Raw genomic sequence first — 19,650 nt, 5'->3', positions numbered from 1 at the left:
TATTTGTTTAGACTTGGTCTATTTAGTAGGCTATTTCACAGCATAAAGCTATATGTGTCAGCATAAAGCTGAGTGACTCACTCATTGGTGGCTTTGGATCAAAATAAATAAGTTCCAACATTCTTTCTGATTGTCTTTTATAAAGAAACGTTTCGACCAAGTTAATCTGCTCATGTTATGTTTGTTCAATTATCTGTGACATTGTGGTTACAATGAACAATGTATAGGAAAATAAATCAAATAATATCTTGTCATTTTTCTTCATAATTTTTTTTTGTACGATTCTATTTGATAATTTTAGACAATACAAACATACACATACAAACAACATCTACATCACACCTGCCCAGACCCACCTGCTCACACCCCCATCTCCAGCGCCTCCATCCCTCTCTGCCACTTGGCCTCAAACTGCCCCATTTTATTTCTCTCAATCGCCCACAAGATCTTTCAACATTTGGATAATAATACATTTAAAGGCTGACTGTAAGGGTTTTCATCCTCTTCGTCTGAAGAGTTTTTTCAAGATGATTGATGAGAAAGGTATGAGAAAGGTATCGTCCAACCCATCTCACTGCACCCTTACAGTATATGCCATGTCTTGAAATATACACATTTCCATACTTCTGACAGACACATTTCTAACTACACTTATAACTTTTGGACTTTATAACATTCCCAGAGGCATGGATTATTATAACCTCATACAAAATGAACATTTAAGCCATTACATTTTTTGTTGACCAAATTCAACATTCTCTCATTGACCTCCATACAAAAACTCCTTGCTTGGTGGGTGAAACAACGCTACCTACTGGAGGGAGACAGACGTTCTGCCAAGTTGGGCCTCTCACTTCCTCTTCCTCTCTGCACATACAAAAAAAAGAAATAAAAACATCAAACATTTTGTTTACCTTTTTGTTCACTATTTAGTGGAGGACATTGTAAGTTTGCACATTCAAAAGAAGAACATTTGGAAATATAAGAAGCCAGGAAGTGATATCACACTGACCTCTCCCCTCTCTTTAGTTATAATGTTTTTAAAGGTTTATAATACGCAAAGTGCAATGTAAGTCAAAAACATTGTAAATAACATTGTAAGCTAAGTCTTTCATGATTTTTATGATGATTTGGTAACGTTTATTGACTGAGTTGGAAAAGGTGTTGACATTAGGCTACCAGTGACACCAAGCTAGCTACAGTGCCTTGCGAAAGTATTCGGCCCCCTTGAACTTTGCGACCTTTTGCCACATTTCAGGCTTCAAACATAAAGATAGAAAACTGTATTTTTTTGTGAAGAATCAACAACATGTGGAACACAATCATGAAGTGGAACGACATTTATTGGATATTTCAAACTTTTTTAACAAATCAAAAACTGAAAAATTGGGCGTGCAAAATTATTCAGCCCCTTTACTTTCAGTGCAGCAAACTCTCTCCAGAAGTTCAGTGAGGATCTCTGAATGATCCAATGTTGACCTAAATGACTAATGATGATAAATACAATCCACCTGTGTGTAAGCAAGTCTCCGTATAAATGCACCTGCACTGTGATAGTCTCAGAGGTCCGTTAAAAGCGCAGAGAGCATCATGAAGAACAAGAAACACACCAGGCAGGTCCGAGATACTGTTGTGAAGAAGTTTAAAGCCGGATTTGGATACAAAAAGATTTCCCAAGCTTTAAACATCCCAAGGAGCACTGTGCAAGCGATAATATTGAAATGGAAGGAGTATCAGACCACTGAAAATCTACCAAGACCTGGCCGTCCCTCTAAACTTTCAGCTCATACAAGGAGAAGACTGATCAGAGATGCAGCCAAGAGGCCCATGATCACTCTGGATGAATTGCAGAGATCTACAGCTGAAGTGGGAGACTCTGTCCATAGGACAACAATCAGTCGTATATTGCACAAATCTGGCCTTTATGGAAGAGTGGCAAGAAGAAAGCCATTTCTTAAAGATATCCATAAAAAGTGTTTAAAGTTTGCCACAAGCCACCTGGGAGACACACCAAACATGTGGAAGAAGGTGCTCTGGTCAGATGAAACCAAAATTGAACTTTTTGGCAACAATGCAAAATGTTATGTTTGGCGTAAAAGCAACACAGCTCATCACCCTGAACACACCATCCCCACTGTCAAACATGGTGGTGGCAGCATCATGGTTTGGGCCTGCTTTTCTTCGGCAGGGACAGGGAAGATGGTTAAAATTGATGGGAAGATGGATGGAGCCAAATACAGGACCATTCTGGAAGAAAACCTGATGGAGTCTGCAAAAGACCTGAGACTGGGACGGAGATTTGTCTTCCAACAAGACAATGATCCAAAACATAAAGTAAAATCTACAATGGAATGGTTAAAAAATAAACATATCCAGGTGTTAGAATGGCCAAGTCAAAGTCCAGACCTGAATCCAATCGAGAATCTGTGGAAAGAACTGAAAACTGCTGTTCACAAATGCTCTCCATCCAACCTCACTGAGCTCGAGCTGTTTTGCAAGGAGGAATGGGAAAAAATTTCAGTCTCTCGATGTGCAAAACTGATAGAGACATACCCCAAGCGACTTACAGCTGTAATCGCAGCAAAAGGTGGCGCTACAAAGTATTAACTTAAGGGGGCTGAATAATTTTGCACGCCCAATTTTTCAGTTTTTTATTTGTTAAAAAAGTTTGAAATATCCAATAAATGTCGCTCCACTTCATGATTGTGTCCCACTTGTTGTTGATTCTTCACAAAAAAAATACAGTTTTCTATCTTTATGTTTGAAGCCTGAAATGTGGCAAAAGGTCGCAAAGTTCAAGGGGGCCGAATACTTTCGCAAGGTACTGTACATTAGTGAATGATGGGGAAATGCTAGCAAGCTAGTTTTTGCCACCCTGTGTTTCTACTAAAATAGTTATTTCTTTGAGTCTGAAATGGGGAATTGAATTTGAATAATTTGAATGTGAATCTTTGTCAAATTTATTAAAGAAAAGTCCAACTGAAAAATGTTCTCCTGTGTCCTTATATTTCTTGGTTAGCCTATTGTCTGCAAAGGTTGTTACATCAAAACTACAAAGTAATACAAATTTCACTTCACTTTACATTAGGTTGCTTGCTCCGGGTAAGTACATAGCCTTGGGAAGTATGAAAAATCCATCTAAAAAAAAATATGAATACTAATACTAATATTTTTTTCACAAAGTAGTACACTGGGGCTTTAATATTCCAGTATTAGTGGACCAATATAGTCATCTGCAACGCCAGCGTGGGCAAAAGGATTTTCAGCCCATCTTATACCTAATGTTCTCCTTTGTCCTAATTTCTCCTGGTCAGCCTATTGTCTGAAAATGTTGTAACAACATAGTAATTATAAAGGTACCCAATTGGGTTTCACTTTACATTAAGTTGCTTGATATTGTTGTTACCTGGTCCTAGCCTATTTATCAACCCTGGCATTACATGTGGATTCAATGATAGCGGAACCTTGTAGTTACATGTAACAAGGTCAGATTTTGGTTTCAGTTATTGACATGGTAATTGACAGGTGACTTTCAAACATGTAATTACAAAACATTACTTACATAGTGGAATAAGAAAATGTAGTTACACATGTGGATAAACCTTCACCAGTTGTGTAATAACGGATTCCTCAACATTCCTATTTTCATTTAATTACGTAGTAAAATCTATGTAACTACTAAATGAACACAGTTATTACTGTATTAGTTACATAGTAATAGGGACAACTTAATGTAAAGTGTTACCATCCTTTCTCTCTTCTTCTCCTTCCCTCCTCTCTTAGACACAGCCTTTATCTGTGGCCTCAATATCTCTCATCTGTCTGTCCATCTCTCTCCATTCTGCTCTCTCCCTTAGCAACTGTCTCTGTCATGGTTCTCAATTGTTGTTGTGTCGCTCAAATGTCCATTGATCTGCACTTTTCCCTTTCATTAGCTTCACGTAATTGAAAATAAATCCATGCGCGCTCTCTTCATCAAAAAGTTATCTGTCACTCGTCACATCGGTCCAAATGACAGAGTGATGCAATGGAGCAATGGAGTATTTAATTAGAGTTTGATCATTAATTAAAAGAGCCACTTCACGTGGCACAGGAGTCACAAACACTGATTGTGTAATTGCTGTTTTTACAAATTCTCACAAGGGTTTCAAATGTATTTCATGGTGTGGCTTAATCAGAACCCTATTCTGAATTATTAAACAAAGAAATTAGGGGGTTTACGTGCTTTTTGTATAACGGGAGAGAAACATTGGATTGGGCCCAATCACAAATGTAAAATTGTTATAAGTGCAAGTGATATGGTAAATGGCCAATACTGCACAAGTTTCATCTGTAGGATCCACACTCAAAAAATGATTTCTCAAAGTAATTATATGCTATTTTATTCATTTAGAGCAGGGGTGGGCAACACAAGTCCTCGAAGGCCTGATATGTGTCACATTTTTCTCCATCACTAGCAGCTGATTAATCAAATTGCATTCTAAACTGAAGATCATCATTAGGTGATTATTGGAGTCAGGTGTGTTAGCTGGGGCTGGGGCAGAACTGTGACACTGTCACGGTCGTCCTCCTCTTCATCTGAAGAGGAGAGGCGAGAAGGATCGGAGGACCAAAATGCGGCGTGGTATGTGTTCATCATTAATTTTAATAAAGAAAACACTGAACACTGAAACCCTATACAAAAACAATAAACGAAATAACAACCGTGAAGCTAATGCGAACTGCGCTGAAACAAGCAATCAACATAGACAATCACCCACAAACAAACACTGCAACCCAGGCTACTTAAGTATGATTCTCAATCAGAGACAACTAATGACACCTGCCTCTGATTGAGAACCATACTAGGCAGAAACATAGAAATCCCCAAATCATAGAAAAACAAACATAGACTGCCCACCCCAACTCACGCCCTGACCTTACTAAATAATGACAAAACAAAGGAAATAAAGGTCAGAACGTGACAGACACCAATCAGGCCCTCGAGGACTGGAATTGCCCACCCCTGATTTAGAGGCAACAAGAGCAAAGACAAATGTTTTTGTTATACCATTTTCAGTGTGTATTGATTACTGCTTGAGTACCATTACATTACTGCCATAATTATTTTCTTTGTTGTTTCCACAATTCTACTCTGCATTAGCCATCTTACAAAACTGCAGTTGACACGTGAGACGTATTTCAAAATTAACACCACAGCCAGAAAAACTGTTTCTCAATCTCCCAGAATATATTAAGCTCAACTAACCCTACACACCGGCACTCCAAACTGCATCTGGGTTAAAGAAAATCAACATTTGAAAGTTGCAGCAATTTATGGCAGCATCTGCTGCTCCGCCAGATGGTTAAATCATGTTTTGCTCATTTCCAAAGCGTCAGCGTGTCTGCTTCCCCAATCTTTCCTCGGGCTGTTTTGAAGACAGTATCGTTGCTCTGATGACTGCCAGAGGAAATTATTTTCCACAATCAGCTTTCAGAGCGGTGTGTGGTGTGTTGTTTGGATAGGTAAAGTCAAATACTGGATAAATCAGCATCAACAACCCACCTTACAAACTATTTTACCCAATCAATGTCTTTGAGGAGATGTGATCACTTGACTTGATAAACAATTTGAATAAAATGTTCAATAACATCATTAGAGAGGACAGAAAATATACCTGCGGTTAAAATATGGGAATGGACTACAGTTTGCATACCATGCCATGTCATCAGATTTGTTTTCTTCTTCCACAAATCCTGCCATGCCAATCTGTTACATTGTCTTCCCCTGAAGACATGGTCTGCTTTTGCCTCAGTCCCTTGTTATATTTTGTCATGGATGGCGTTTTCATAATTGGGCCTGGGAGAACAATCCTTTCCCATTATGTCCATACAATCCCACTTCGGGTCCTTTTAGTAGCATCCTGGGACCCATCACCTGTGTCACTGAAGTGCAGTGTAATGACCGGGTCCCCAGGGGCCTCCTGGTGCTTAACCAAAAATCACTATCAGCTCAGAGAAGAGAAAGAGAGAGCTAGGGAGAGAGAGAGAGAGAGAGAGAGAGAGAGAGAGAGAGAGAGAGAAAGAGAGAGTGAGAGAGAAAGAGGGAGAGAATAATAGTAAAGGTTGGGAGATTGAAAGAGAGAGAGAAAGAGAGAGAGAGAGAGGGGGGGGGGCTGTCTGTGTCTGTGTGCCTGCCATGGGGATAAATGCCACGTCTTTACGGCGGATCAATGATAGGGGGTCTAGTGTGAACTGGAAAGGCTCCCTCCCGGCAGTGTGAACTGTGGAAAGTGTTTGCTTTTAGAGACGACAGGGAAATTAGACCTCTTAGTCAACACAACAGCTATGTGAGGGAAGGCAGCAAGGCCACATACTGACACCGTACTATTGTCCTAATGGCTATCATAACTATCATCAGGAGCTAAAAGAATGGCTCAAGCACTAAAGGATAATGGCACTTAAAGCTAAACATAATTAACATATTCATCTGAATAGGACAGATTATGGCCATGAAGTGGTGTTGTAAATCAAAGGCCAAAGTCAATGAGGGAAAATTATATTTTTAACTGATAATGTTTAGTTTTCGAAAAAAGCTGAAGGAGGGGTTTGACTGTCAATGGCATCGACAGCACCCTAAACCTCTTGATTGCTCTCCCCGTGTAATTTGGACTCTTCCTTTTTTCCACTTTTTTTAATCAGAGCAAGGGAGTGCTCGCTTTACATGTGGCCTTCACCTTCTCTCCTGTGTTCCCTTTGATCTGGCCCTACTCACAATGTGTCCCAAATTGCACCCTATTTTCTTTATTGTGCACTGCATTTGACCAGGGCCAATAGGGCTCTAGGGACAAATTCACTATTTAGGGAATAGGCTGCAATTTGGGATGGACATCAGACAGTGTTAATTTCCGTTTCCTCCCATTGATGTGTCAGTTAGGTGTCCGCACTCCTCCAGACTGAAATACATCATCATCCGCCAAAACCCTCTCCTATCTAAGTCACGGCATTGATCGAGTCTGATTAATCTTAATGGATCCATCGCCTTTATAGAGGTTATACCTGGGGCTTTTATACAGTTTGCCTTAATTGACAAGCTTTTGTCTTCAGCTTCTTCCGCTATTCATTCCCACTTGGCTTGGGGTCGTTCGTCTGACAATTGAACTCAGGTCTTAATGGTTTTCTGGGATTGAATGTATTCTGTGCCTCCTTTCTCTCTCTCTAACACCCCAGGGGAGGAAAATTGGTTTCCTCAGGGATCTTATGTCCAGTATATTAGTATCCCCCAAATAATCAAATCCCCTCTCAAAAATAAAATATGATTATATGTGCTTCCGTTAACACTTTCCATTAAAGTCAAATCAAATCAAAGGTTATTTGTCGTGTACACAGATTATAATATGTTAAAGCAGATGCAACAAAATGCACAGGAACAATATATGTACAGCAGTAGTTATAGGAGGAGGTATACATACACTATACTGTATATACAAAAGTATGTGACACCCTTTCAAATTAGTGGATTGTCTGTCCTTGGTTGCAACGTCAGCACAAGAACTGTTCATCGGGAGCTTCATGAAATGGGTTTCCATGGCCGAGTGGATACACCATGGGCCATGCCAAGCGTCGGCTGGAGTGGTGTAAAGCTTGGACTCTGGAGCAGTGGAAACTCATTCTCTGGAGTGATGAGTCATGCTTCACCGTCGGACAGACGAATCTGGGTTTGGAAGATACCAGGAGAACACTCCCTGCCCCAATGCATAGTGCCAACTGTAAAGTTTGGTGGCGGAGGAATAATGGTCTGGGGCTGTTTTTCATGGTTTGGGCTAGGCCCCTTAGTTCCAGTGAAGGGGAATCTTAACGCAACAGCATACAATGACATTCTAGATGATTCTGTGCTTCCAACTTTGTGGCAACAGTTTGAGGGAGGCCCTTTCCTGTTTCCGCATGACAATGCCCCTATGTAGAAAGTGAGGTCCATACAAAAATAGTGTATTGAGATCGGTGTGGAAGAACCTGACTGGCCTAAACAGAGCCCTGACCTCAACCCTATCAAACAACAAAATTAATTCTAGCGCCAACTGCGAGCCACCCCTAATCACCCAACCTCACTAATGCTCTTATGGCTGAATGGAAGCAAGTCCCCGCAACATTGTTCCAACATCTGGAGGAAAGAGAAGAGAAGAGTGGAGGCTGTTATAGCTGCAAAGGGGGGACCAACTCCATATTAGTGCCCATGATTTTGGAATGAGATGTTGGATGAGCAGGTGTCCACATACCTTTGGTCATGTTATATATATTATATATACTGTATATATTTTTTATTTTTATTTTTATTTCACCTTTATTTAACCAGGTAGGCAAGTTGAGAACAAGTTCTCATTTACAATTGCGACCTGGCCAAGATAAAGCAAAGCAGTTCGACACGAACAACAACACAGAGTTACACATGGAGTAAAACAAACATACAGTCAATAATACAGTGGAAAAATGAGTCTATATACAATGTGTGCAAATGAGGTGAGATAAGGGAGGTAAAGGCAAAAAAGGCCATGGTGTCGAAGTAAATACAATATAGCAAATAAAAAATAAAAAATAAACACTGGAATGATAGATTTGCAAAGTAGAGATAGAAATAATGGGGGTGCAAAGGAGCTAAATAAATAAATAAATACAGTACGGGAAGAGGTAGTTGTTTGGGCTAAATTATAGATGGGCTATGTACAGGTGCAGTAATCTGTGAGCTGCTCTGACAGCTGGTGCTTAAAGCTAGTGAGGGGTATAAGTGTTTCCAGTTTCAGAGATTTTTGCAGTTCGTTCCAGTCATTGAAAGCAGAGAACTGGAAGGCGAGGCGGCCAAAGTAAGAATTGGTTTTGGGGGTGACCAGAGAGATATACCTGCTGGAGCGCGTGCTACAGGTGGATGCTGCTATGGTGACCAGTGAGGTGAGATAAGGGGGGACTTTACCTAGCAGGGTCTTGTAGATGACCTGGAGCCAGTGGGTTTGGCGACGAGTATGAAGCGAGGGCCAGCCAATGAGAGCGTACAGGTCGCAGTGGTGGGTAGTATATGGGGCTTTGGTGACAAAACGGATGGCACTGTGATAGACTGCATCCAATTTATTGAGTAGGGTATTGGAGGCTATTTTGTAAATGACGTCGCCGAAGTCAAGGATCAGTAGGATGGTCAGTTTTACAAGGGTATGTTTGGCAGCATGAGTGAAGGAGGCTTTGTTTGCGAAATAGGAAGCCAATTCTAGATTGAATTTTGGATTGGAGATGTTTGATGTGAGTCTGGAAGGAGAGTTTACAGTCTAACCAGACACCTAGGTATTTGTAGTTGTCCACATATTCTAAGACAGAACCGTCCAGAGTAGTGATGTTGGACGGGTGATCGGTTGAAGAGCATGCATTTAGTTTTACTTGTATTTAAGAGCAATTGGAGGCCACGGAAGGAGAGTTGTATATATAGGATGAGGGGATGAGATAGGGTTTAGAAAGGGTTTGTACCTTAATGTAAAGTGTAATCCACATGCTTCATGAGAGGTTAATGTAAAAAAAAATACAGTTTCTTGCATTTAATCAATTTCCTGTGATTCAAAAAAATTATTTTGTTATGCATCTTATTGATAACAGAGGTTAGTTAGCACAATGTTCAGGTCCCATTGGTGAATGTATTGAGAATGATCTACCAGCATTAACTTACAAAATCAGTAATGCCATTAACCATGAAATAGCTAATGAAATTCTAATGCTCTGGTCAAGACATATAGTACATGAATGCATTAGTGTATGTGCACAAAGTAAAACATCTAGGCCCTATACGTTGGCATCTGGCACATTATGTTGTTTGTATCAGCAGTGGTGTGGGAGTTAGTCTCTCCCAGTCAGCTCACTTAAGACTCCCCTACACTATGGCTCAGTAAAATGCCTCTATGATGATTTAGGCTTGTCATTGATCCCTTGGCAGTAGAATAAACAGCAGTATTTTAGAGCAAATCAATGAGGATTAATGTTATTTACTTTGCCCATTTGGGTTGAACGCTAAGACCCCCTACCTGCTTCATCCGGTCTCCTTACCTCTTAAAGTCTTTCAGCTCCTCCCTCCTTCCTTTCATTCACCAGAGCATGTATTCCTTTTCCTGTTTACCGGTCCTGGAAAATAAGTGATGGATGTTACAGCTTGAACAGTGTTTTTTTAGTTGTGTTTTTATTTATTTATTTATTATTTCACCTTTATTTAACCAGGTAGGCTAGTTGAGAACAAGTTCTCATTTGCAACTGTGACCTGGCCAAGATAAAGTGTAGCAATTCGACACATACAACAACACAGAGTTACACATGGAATAAACAAAACATACAGTCAATAATACAGTAGAAAAGAAAAGAAAAAGTCTATATACAGTGAGTGCAAATTTGGTAAGTTAAGGAAATAAATAGGCCATGGTGGCAAAGTAATTACAATATAGCAATTAAACACTGGAATGGTAGATCGGCAGAAGATGAATGTGCAGGTAGAGATACTGGGGTGCAAAGGAGCAAAATAAATAAATACCAGTATGGGGATGAGGTAGGTAGATAGATGGGCTGTTTACAGATGGTCTATGTACAGGTGCAGTGATCTGTAAGTGTCACGCCCTGACCTTCTTTATTAATTTGGTTAGGTCAGGAGGGCGTGACATGGGTGATATGTGTGTTTTTGTCTCATCTAGGGTTTTTGTATGTCTAGGGTGTGTGTATCTTGTCTAGGCATATTGTAGGTCTATGGTGGTCTGAATTGGTTCCCAATCAGAGGCAGCTGTTTATTGTTGTCTCTGATTGGGGAACCTATTTAGTTGCCATTTTCCAGTTTGGGTTCGTGGGTTATTGTCTATGTGATGTTGCATGTTTGCACTCAGTATTTATAGCGGTCAATCCACGTTTTGATATTTTGTTTGTTTAATGTACTTCGTGTTTGTTTTCATCTATCATTAAAATGATGTATTCACAAAAATCATTTTGGTCTCCTCTTATTGATGACAGAATAACCCACCAACAATGGACCAAGCAGCGTGGTAACGGACAACAGCAGCAATCGCAGGACTTCTGGACTTGGGAGGAGATTCTGGATAGCAAAGGACCCTGGGCACAGCCAGGGGAATATTGCTGTCCCAAAGCATTAGCTGGAGGCAGCGAAAGAAGAGAGGCGCCAGTCTGAGAGCCAGCACGGCTGGAAGCCCGAGAGGCAGCCCCATTAATTTCTTGATGAGGGGCAGAGGGAGGGAGTGTAGACTCAGGAGCTCAGACCTGAGCCAACTCCTCCTGCTTATGGCTCAGTAAAAGCCAAGGATGATTTAGAGCTTGTCAGGGATATTGGAGGTGAGAATAGAGACAGTGAAGGAGTTAATGGGGAAATTGGAGCAGAGAGTTATAAGGGAGGTGCTGTGTTGGTGCCTGAGGTACGACATCCGCCCGACCTGCGTCATCGGGGATTTGATGTCATCTGGGTCAGCTCTCCATACTCCTCAGGCCTCCTGTGCCTTCCCTAGCCATGCACGTCCTGTGCCAGCTCGGTGTTACAGTTCTCAAAGCCGTGCTTGCTACGGCAGGCGTTGTACTGGTCAGGCACCGTGTTATGCGGTGGAGCGCACAGTGTCCCCAGTTGTGTGCTTAGCCTGGTGCGCTTTATTAGCTCCCAGCATCTGCCAGGTAGGCTAGTGAGCATCCAGCCAGGGCGGATGGTGCCAGCCCTGATAAAGATCTCCAGTGCGCCTTCACGGTCCGGTCTATCCGGTGTCAACAAAACATACAGCACCATCCCTCCAGTGGAAGCCCCCGCAAAGTCTGTCTACTCCGTCTCATCCCTACAGGTGCTCCCGGCTAAATCCAGTGCTGCCAGAGCCTTCCTCCTGCCCAGCGCCTCCAGAGTCTCCTCCTGCCCAGCGCCGCCAGAAGTCTCCCGAATGTCCTGAGCCGCCAGAGTCTCCCGTCTGTCCTGAGCCGCCAGAGTCTCCCAGTCTGTCCTGAGCCGCCAGAGTCTCCCGCTGTCCTGAGCAGAGAGTCTCCCCGTCTGTCCTGAGCCGCCAGAGTCTCCCCGTCTGTCCTGAGCCGCCCTGAGTCTCCCCGTCTGTCCTGAGCCGCCAGAGTCTCCCCGTCTGTCCTGAGCCGCCAGAGTCTCCCCGTCTGTCCTGAGCCGCCAGAGTCTCCCCGTCTGTCCTGAGCCGCCAGAGTCTCCCCGTCTGTCCTGAGCCGCCAGAGTCTCCCGTCTGTCCTGAGCCGCCAGAGTCTCCCCGTCTGTCCTGAGCCGCCAGAGCCTCCCCGTCTGTCCTGAGCCGCCAGAGCCTCCCCGTCTGTCCTGAGCCGCCAGAGCCTCCCCGTCTGTCCTGAGCCGCCAGAGCCTCCCCGTCTGTCCTGAGCCGCCAGAGCCTCCCCGTCTGTCCTGAGCCGCCAGAGCCTCCCCGTCTGTCCTGAGCCGCCAGAGCCTCCCCGTCTGTCCTGAGCCGCCAGAGTCTCCCCGTCTGTCCTGAGCCGCCAGAGTCTCCCCGTCTGTCCTGAGCCGCCAGAGCCTCCCCGTCTGTCCTGAGCCGCCAGAGCCTCCCAGTCTGTCCTGAGCCGCCAGTCAGCCAGGAGCCGCCAGAGCCGCCTGTCACGCCGGCGATGCTGGAATCTCCCTCCTATTCGGAGCTGCCAGAGCCGCTCCACAGTCCGGAGGCGCCTTTCTGTCCAGTGGCACTCTCTACGATGATCTTCAGTCCGGGGCCCGCTGTGGACCAAGACTGAGGTTGAGCGGGATCCACGTCCCGCACCTGAGCCGCCCCGGGGAAAAGGCCCACCCGGACCCTCCCCTTTTGTTTAGGTTTTTGCATCCGGAGTCCGCACCTTTGTGGAGGGGGTACTGTCACGCCCTGACCTGAGTATTCTTTATTTTCTTTATATATTTTGGTTAGGTCAGGGTGTGACATGGGTGATATGTGTGTATCTTGTCTAGGCATATTGTAGGTCTATGGTGGCCTGATTTGGTTCCCAATCAGAGGCAGCTGTTTATCGTTGTGTCTGATTGGGGAACCTATTTAGGTTGCCATTTTCCAGTTTGGATTCGTGGGTTATTGTCTATGTGATGTTGCATGTTTGCACTCAGTATTTATAGCGGTCACGTTCGTTTTGATATTTTGTTTGTTTGTTTGTTTGTTTAGTGTACTTCGTGTTTGTTTTCATCTATTATTAAAAGGATGTATTCACATCACGCTGAGCTTTGGTCTCCTCACTACGACGATCGTGACAGTAAGCTGCTCTGACATCTGGTGCTTAAAGCTAGTGAGGGAGATGTGAGTCTCCAGCTTCAGAGATTTTTGCAATTATTTCCAGTCATGGGCAGCAGAGAATTGGAAGGAAAGACGACCAAAGGAGGAATTGGCTTTGGGGGTGAGGTGACCAGTGAGATATACCTGCTGGAGCGCGTGCTACGAGTGGGTGCTGCTATGGTGACCAGTGAGCTGAGATAAGGCAGTGCTTTCCCTAGCAGAGACTTGTAGATAACCTGTAGCCAGTGGATTTGGCGACGAGTATGAAGCGAGGGCCAACCAACGAGAGCGTACAGGTCGTTTTCTGAGAGAGCTTTCTGCATTTTCTTTCTATAGTTGCTGCTGTTTTACCTCTCTGTTGTTTCTGTTCTTCATCCATCAGCCCTCCATTGACAGCTCAAATGAACATTGTCAGTTTTGTGGATTTGTTCTTTCAAAACGGAAACTCCTCTTTGCGGTTCAATCGTTTGAATCCATCGCCTGAGTATCAACACACAGAATTCCCAAAGAAATAATAATTGCAGTTAGTGTATCACCTCTAACATTGTGTTATTTTTGTTATGTAACACATTCATACATAAGAATAGGAATCCCCACAACATCATAAATTTAGACTACAGACTCATTACAGGCTAAAAGAGGCCGTATTATTTTCAATTCAGTGGATCCGATACAAAATGTACTTGCTTTGCTAAAAACAATATCCGATCTGTTTAGGGTGATATTATTTCCTAATAAAATGGTCTATTAGATATTACATATCGCTCATTTGTTTTTCAACTGGGTTATAGTAGCTATTACGGCAGACACTGGACTCGACACAATTGGCGATGGGAGAATTGAATCCCCTCGAGGGCTGACAGTTGCTCAGTTTATGTGCGGGAGGCCAGATTAACGCTCCATTTGTTTATTTGAGGAGGAAAAAACAAGAAAGTCCACCGTTCCCTTGCTTCTCTCCTCCTCCGAAGATAACTGTAGGTGGCCAGAGAAAGTAATTAGCTACTATACGTGCATCTTTTACCGTGCTAAAGATGTATAATCGTATAAGGAGTGGAAAGCAACAATAACACAGCCCACATCAAATATATCATTGTAGTGAGTGTGTGTGTGTATGTGTGTGTGTGTGTGTGTGTGAGTGTGTGTGCGCGCGTGTGGGATCTCCATTATAATTGTGCGTGTTCTCTGTTCTCCTGAAAGGAATAACAAGCTCATTCTGAAAAACCAATTGTTGCTTTAATTGTGTTTCTTTAAACTAGTGGGCATTGCAATCCATATCCCTGGATGATTGGAAAACCTAGCGTGTGGACACACATAATGAAGGGGTGTGTGTGTGTGTGTGTGTGTGTGTGTGTGTGTGTGTGTGTGTGTGTGTGTGTGTGTGTGTGTGTGTGTGTGTGTGTGTGTGTGTGTGTGTGTGTGTGTGTGTGTGTGTGTGTGTGTGTGTGTTTATGTGTGGGTGTGTGTGCGTGTGTGTGTGTGCGGGAGTAACAATGTGTGTTCTTGTGTTCCAGGCTACCCACGTTATGACATCGTGGGAGACCACAGCAAGGGTGAATACCACCTCTTGATTCAGAGAACTGAAATGCAGGATGACGCCTTCTTCGAGTGCCAAGCCATCCAGGCAGCTATCAGAACACGCCCCGCCCGACTAACTGTGCTCGGTAAGGATCAGCTAGAATACTATTTGGTTACATTCAAGATCACTAAATCATTGTGTATACAGTAAGTGTGCAAGGTCCAGGTAAATGGGAAGGCGTGTCAAACTGTTTCACAGCAGGTAGAAAGAGTAGTAGATCTGGGGAACCTGAAGAGTTGACATTTTAGATGACTTAGGTTGCATCCCAAATGGCACCTATGTAGTGCACTACTTTGACCAGAGCCCCTTGAACAGGGCGGCAGGTAGCCTAACGGTTAGAGAGGCAAGCCAGCAGCAAGTTCAAATCCAGGATCCAATGGGAGAAATCTGGCGGGAAGTGAGGCAGTGACGATTTTAGACCATTTCAACTGGGGGGGGACAAGCTGGGGCCAGTTGTACTGTTAGAGGGGCCAGTTACATTAGTTATTGCAGGCATTAGTAGGCAAAAGACCATGTTCATAATCATCATTGTTGCCACTGTCTAATAACGGATGTAAAAAAAAGAACGATAGAAAAAATTATATATGTAAAAAATATTTCATACTCCACATTTAGGGGGGTCACAAGGGGGTCCAAAATTGTTGTCACAGGGGCACTGGCCCCCTGCCCCCCCTCTTTCGAATGGGTTGGGATAAATTTCGATTGGACTTTGTGTACAATTGACCAATAAAGCGATCCCAATAGTGCCTGGTTAAAAGTAGTGCACTGTATAACGAATAGGGTGCCATTTCAAATGCACATGTAAAGTGAGCGAGAGGAAGGGATAGAGAGAAGAAAATGAGGAGAGCTGGGAATACTATAATATTGAAATAGCTCAGTAATCATTTGAAAGGCGGAGGAAACTGAATATGAATCGGCAAGAGATCAATCATTGATGCATCCTCAAATCAGGCTTAATGAGGTGATGCCAAATCCCCCCAATCTGTTTTCCATCAGCCATCATTTGGGGTGGGATCGATGAAACCCTTCGATGCAAACCCTTTGGGGCCTTGGGCAGATGCAAGGAAGGAGCACCCTAATTAGCATTATCGATTCATCCTCCCTTGTTTAAAGCATGATATATTCCAGAGGTATTAGTTCATTATTCTCCCCCTTAGTCGATGCATTTTTGCCCACTACTTTAAAGTTGGTCACTTCGTGTGGAGTATGAAGTAGCCGATCAAAGGCAGGGAGAGGGGAGAGTTAAGATGTTGGCAATTCAGCTCCAATAGAATTATTAATTATAGATAAGGGCACCATTTTTTTATTGTGGGGGAGGGTTCAGATTTTTAGGGCAAAAGAGACAAATCATCATCCTCCCCATGGCCTAGCCATTAGCATGACACTTAATCCCAGACATATCGGCATCGTTTGGAAAAAAGTTGCATACAAAGCCACCAGCGGGACAGGTGAGAGAGGTAAGAAATGTATGGATGCTGTCATGGTCAATCCCCGCCTGTCACTTCCCCTTCGGTGGAGACGGTTGGAGACTCAGAGGCAGCCAACCACCGGCCTCACTCCAACGCTTGACAGCCTTGCCGTGTTGTGCTCTCATAACCAGAGTGGATGCCTGCCCGTACACCGTCTGGCCCCGACTCACAAGCATCTGTTGATGTCAGGGATTTTATTAAAACATTTTCAGACTGCAGCTTGATGCTTTGTGTGATGTTGAGGATATGTGTTAGACATAATTTGGGATTCCTCTTTGGACCCCGTTCTTTGAACATGGCTTCCATAGTTGAAACATTTGTGTTTATACATGGCAATACATTGTAATATCCTCCCAATACAATGTCCCAAAAGTGCAGAAGTGTTCAGTGTTCATGCACCCCATACACAAGTTTTAGCTGCTGCATTATACAAGGCAATGCCTTTTCCGTAATAGCCTGACCTTACTGTCCTCCCTCATAAGGAAAGCATTCTATTTGCCGACACACAATAATATCCCAACACACTGCAGCCTGCCTGGGCCTAAACTACAGATAAACCCAGGGGCTGTCATTAACACAGACTCCACGCAATATCGCTGGGATGAAAATGCCCTCCACCAGTGACATTTGAACTTTGAACCCCATCTAAGAGTGGCAGGGTAATCCAAGTGGCCTTGTGGAGGTGGCTCTGTTGAATAAGGCATGAGATAGTGCAGGTACAAGATCCAAAGGGGCCCTTGAGGCTAATTAGATCCCTAGAAATCCCCCCAGCCATGCAGGGGAGCCACAGCCGGCTGTCACCTAGCTAAGGGGGGATAGCACGGCACTAGCAGAGGTCAGGGCTGCTTTAAATTGGCTTTGTAGATAACCCCAGGTATTAATCTCAGACATGCATGACTGCCAATTGAGCAACAACAATGCACGAGAGTTGCCTCAATCATATGATGTCTTCTGTTGACAAAGATGCTTTCTGAGAATTAAAAGTGAAATATGCTCTCCAAAATGTGTTGGGCCCAATAAACAACATTTTCCAAAATGTGTTCGGCTAGGTTCATATCTAACAACTGAGACGAGATGGTTTCGTGGAGTTTTAGATCATTAGTTTGCTTAATCTGATCAGTCTAGTTTTAGAACGTTTCGTGTCGGCTGCTAGAGTTTCCAAGATTCATCAATTAAAATCTTAGCAAAAGATTTGAGATGAGACGGTTGAGTTTGGCCAATCAGAGAACAGTGCACTGTGAGCAAATGCTTGCTAGGTTGCTGATATTTCTCTGTAAAGTCACAGAGTATGCATGACCTGTCTTTGGTGAGCCAGTGGCTGCATATAGTTCATGTAACTAATTTACTACAACAACTTGCTATACAAAGTAGAACTTGTAACAAAGTTTCAACACATCATTGAAAGAATAAAGTGTCACCATGGAAACTGGTCGTCATTTCGATCTGAATGACCAGTTGTTCGTCAGTTGTTCTACAACAAAATTCTGAAGGAAAAAGGAAACCACACATTGCTCTTGACAGTATCACTGATCTTTAATAAGCTTACGTATCGGCCTCACGGCCTTCATCAGAGCTTTTGTGAATTTTAAAAAATGTGCACGCTTCAGTAGACCTAGCCCCGCCCACATCCGTTCCACACATCGAAGGGGGTTGGAGGCAAAGGAAAAACAAATAAGTGCTACCAAATATAACAATATGCATTTCATAAATATTACAAAAGTGTATAAATAAGACGTATGAAACACGTCTGTAAAACCACAAAGAGGACATAGCAAGTTTTCATTAGTCATTGGGTACATAGTACGAAAAACAGAGTCATCTTAAATAGGCACATAATTCATGTTCAAATTCACAATATAACATACATAGGCATTTCATCATTAAGTCCTTTAGGAAATAATGTCTGGAGAGTGAAAATCCAAAACGTTCTCTTTTACTCAGAGTATTATTAATATCACCTCCCCTGCCTGATATCTTAACTTTCTCTATGCCACAAAATCTGAAGGTAGAAATGTCATGCTTCAGGTCATTGAAATGTACTGCGACTGGATAATCCCTGTCGTTTCTCCTGATTGAACTTTTATGTTCACTAATTCTCCGACATAGCAGAGCCCACATGGACATTTAATAATGTAAATAACATGGGTGGTGTAACACGTAATAATGTCATTTATTTGGAACTGTTTTCCTGTGTGTGGGTGGCAGAAATATTCACACTTCATCATATTGTTGCACTGTGCGCATCCTCTGCATTTATAGCTACCATTTGGTAGAGGGCGTAAAAGAGCCTGGCTGATTTTCTTTTGTGGCTGTCAGTTGGCATGAACCAATTTATCGTGTAAATTGCGACCTCTCCTATACACAATTAAGTGGTGGATTTTTAAATTCAGCCAGCCAAGCTGGGTCCAATGATAAAATATGCCAGTGTTTCTTGACACTGGCATATGTAGTTGTGAATTTTACGGAGTGTTCTTTAGCTTTAGCGAGTCTTTTTTGTAACAGTTCATCTCGTATTTTTTCCAATGACAAATTAAGAGCTTCATCCAAACACTGTGGCGAATAGCCTCTTCTTAGAAACCTAATGTGCATCTCCGCTGCTTTTTCTAGATAATCCTCTGTGGAGTGGCTTATACGTCGCAGTCTGAAAAACGGGCTTCTTGGAAGTCCCCTTTTTAATGGCTCAGGATGGAAGATGTCCCCCTGCAATAGAGTATTTCTGTCTGCTTCTTTTCTATACAGAGTTGTAAACAGGGTTCCATTTGATTTCTCAATCCACATATCGAGGTAATGAACACGTTGAGTGTCACGTTCAATAGTGAATTTGAGATTGGAGTCAATGTCATTGAGTAGTGCCATAAAATCTGACAGTTCTTTATCAGTTCCTTCCCATATGCAAAACAATGTTGTCAATATATCGATACCACTTCAGGACTTTATTAAAAAATTGATTTTCATTTTCATTATCAACAAAACGTTCTTCAAAATGACCCACAAAGTTTAGCATAGCTCGGAGCGAATGTGGAGCCCATCGATGATCCATTCGTTTGGAGGTAGTATTCATCATCAAACCTAAAATAGTTATAAACAAAAACATATTCAGCCAGCACTAGAATGAAGTTTGTTGGTGGATATTCATTAGTATATTCATTAGTATCTCTGTCCGCCCCCCCTGCGTGGCGAATGCTGGTATATGGACTCTCGACATCTAATGTGACCAAAATACAGTCTTTGTTTAAACCCGTTATTGGTGAGATCTTGTTTATGAAGTCTATAGAGTCTTTTAATTATGATGGCAATGCTTGCACATGATTTTTAAAGAAAGGGTCAACAAAGTTAGACAATGGCTCTA

General features: G+C 42.8%; 1 protein-coding gene across 2 annotated transcripts in view; it reads left to right on the top strand.

Moving 5' to 3' along the window:
* kirrel3a (kirre like nephrin family adhesion molecule 3a) overlaps positions 1-19,650 on the top strand; it is a 283,160-nt gene that overhangs the window by 144,789 nt on the left and 118,721 nt on the right. For both annotated transcript variants that reach the window (XM_052529674.1, XM_052529672.1), the window contains exon 3: positions 14,768-14,917. In XM_052529674.1, coding sequence (XP_052385634.1) covers positions 14,768-14,917 — 150 coding nt within the window. The remainder of the gene's footprint in view (positions 1-14,767; positions 14,918-19,650) is intronic.

The sequence above is a fragment of the Oncorhynchus keta genome, chromosome 11 (assembly GCF_023373465.1).
Source record: "Oncorhynchus keta strain PuntledgeMale-10-30-2019 chromosome 11, Oket_V2, whole genome shotgun sequence".
NCBI classification, from domain to species: Eukaryota; Metazoa; Chordata; class Actinopteri; order Salmoniformes; family Salmonidae; genus Oncorhynchus; species Oncorhynchus keta.
Note: the sequence above shows the minus strand (reverse complement) of the source record. Positions and strands in the feature narration are given on the sequence as shown.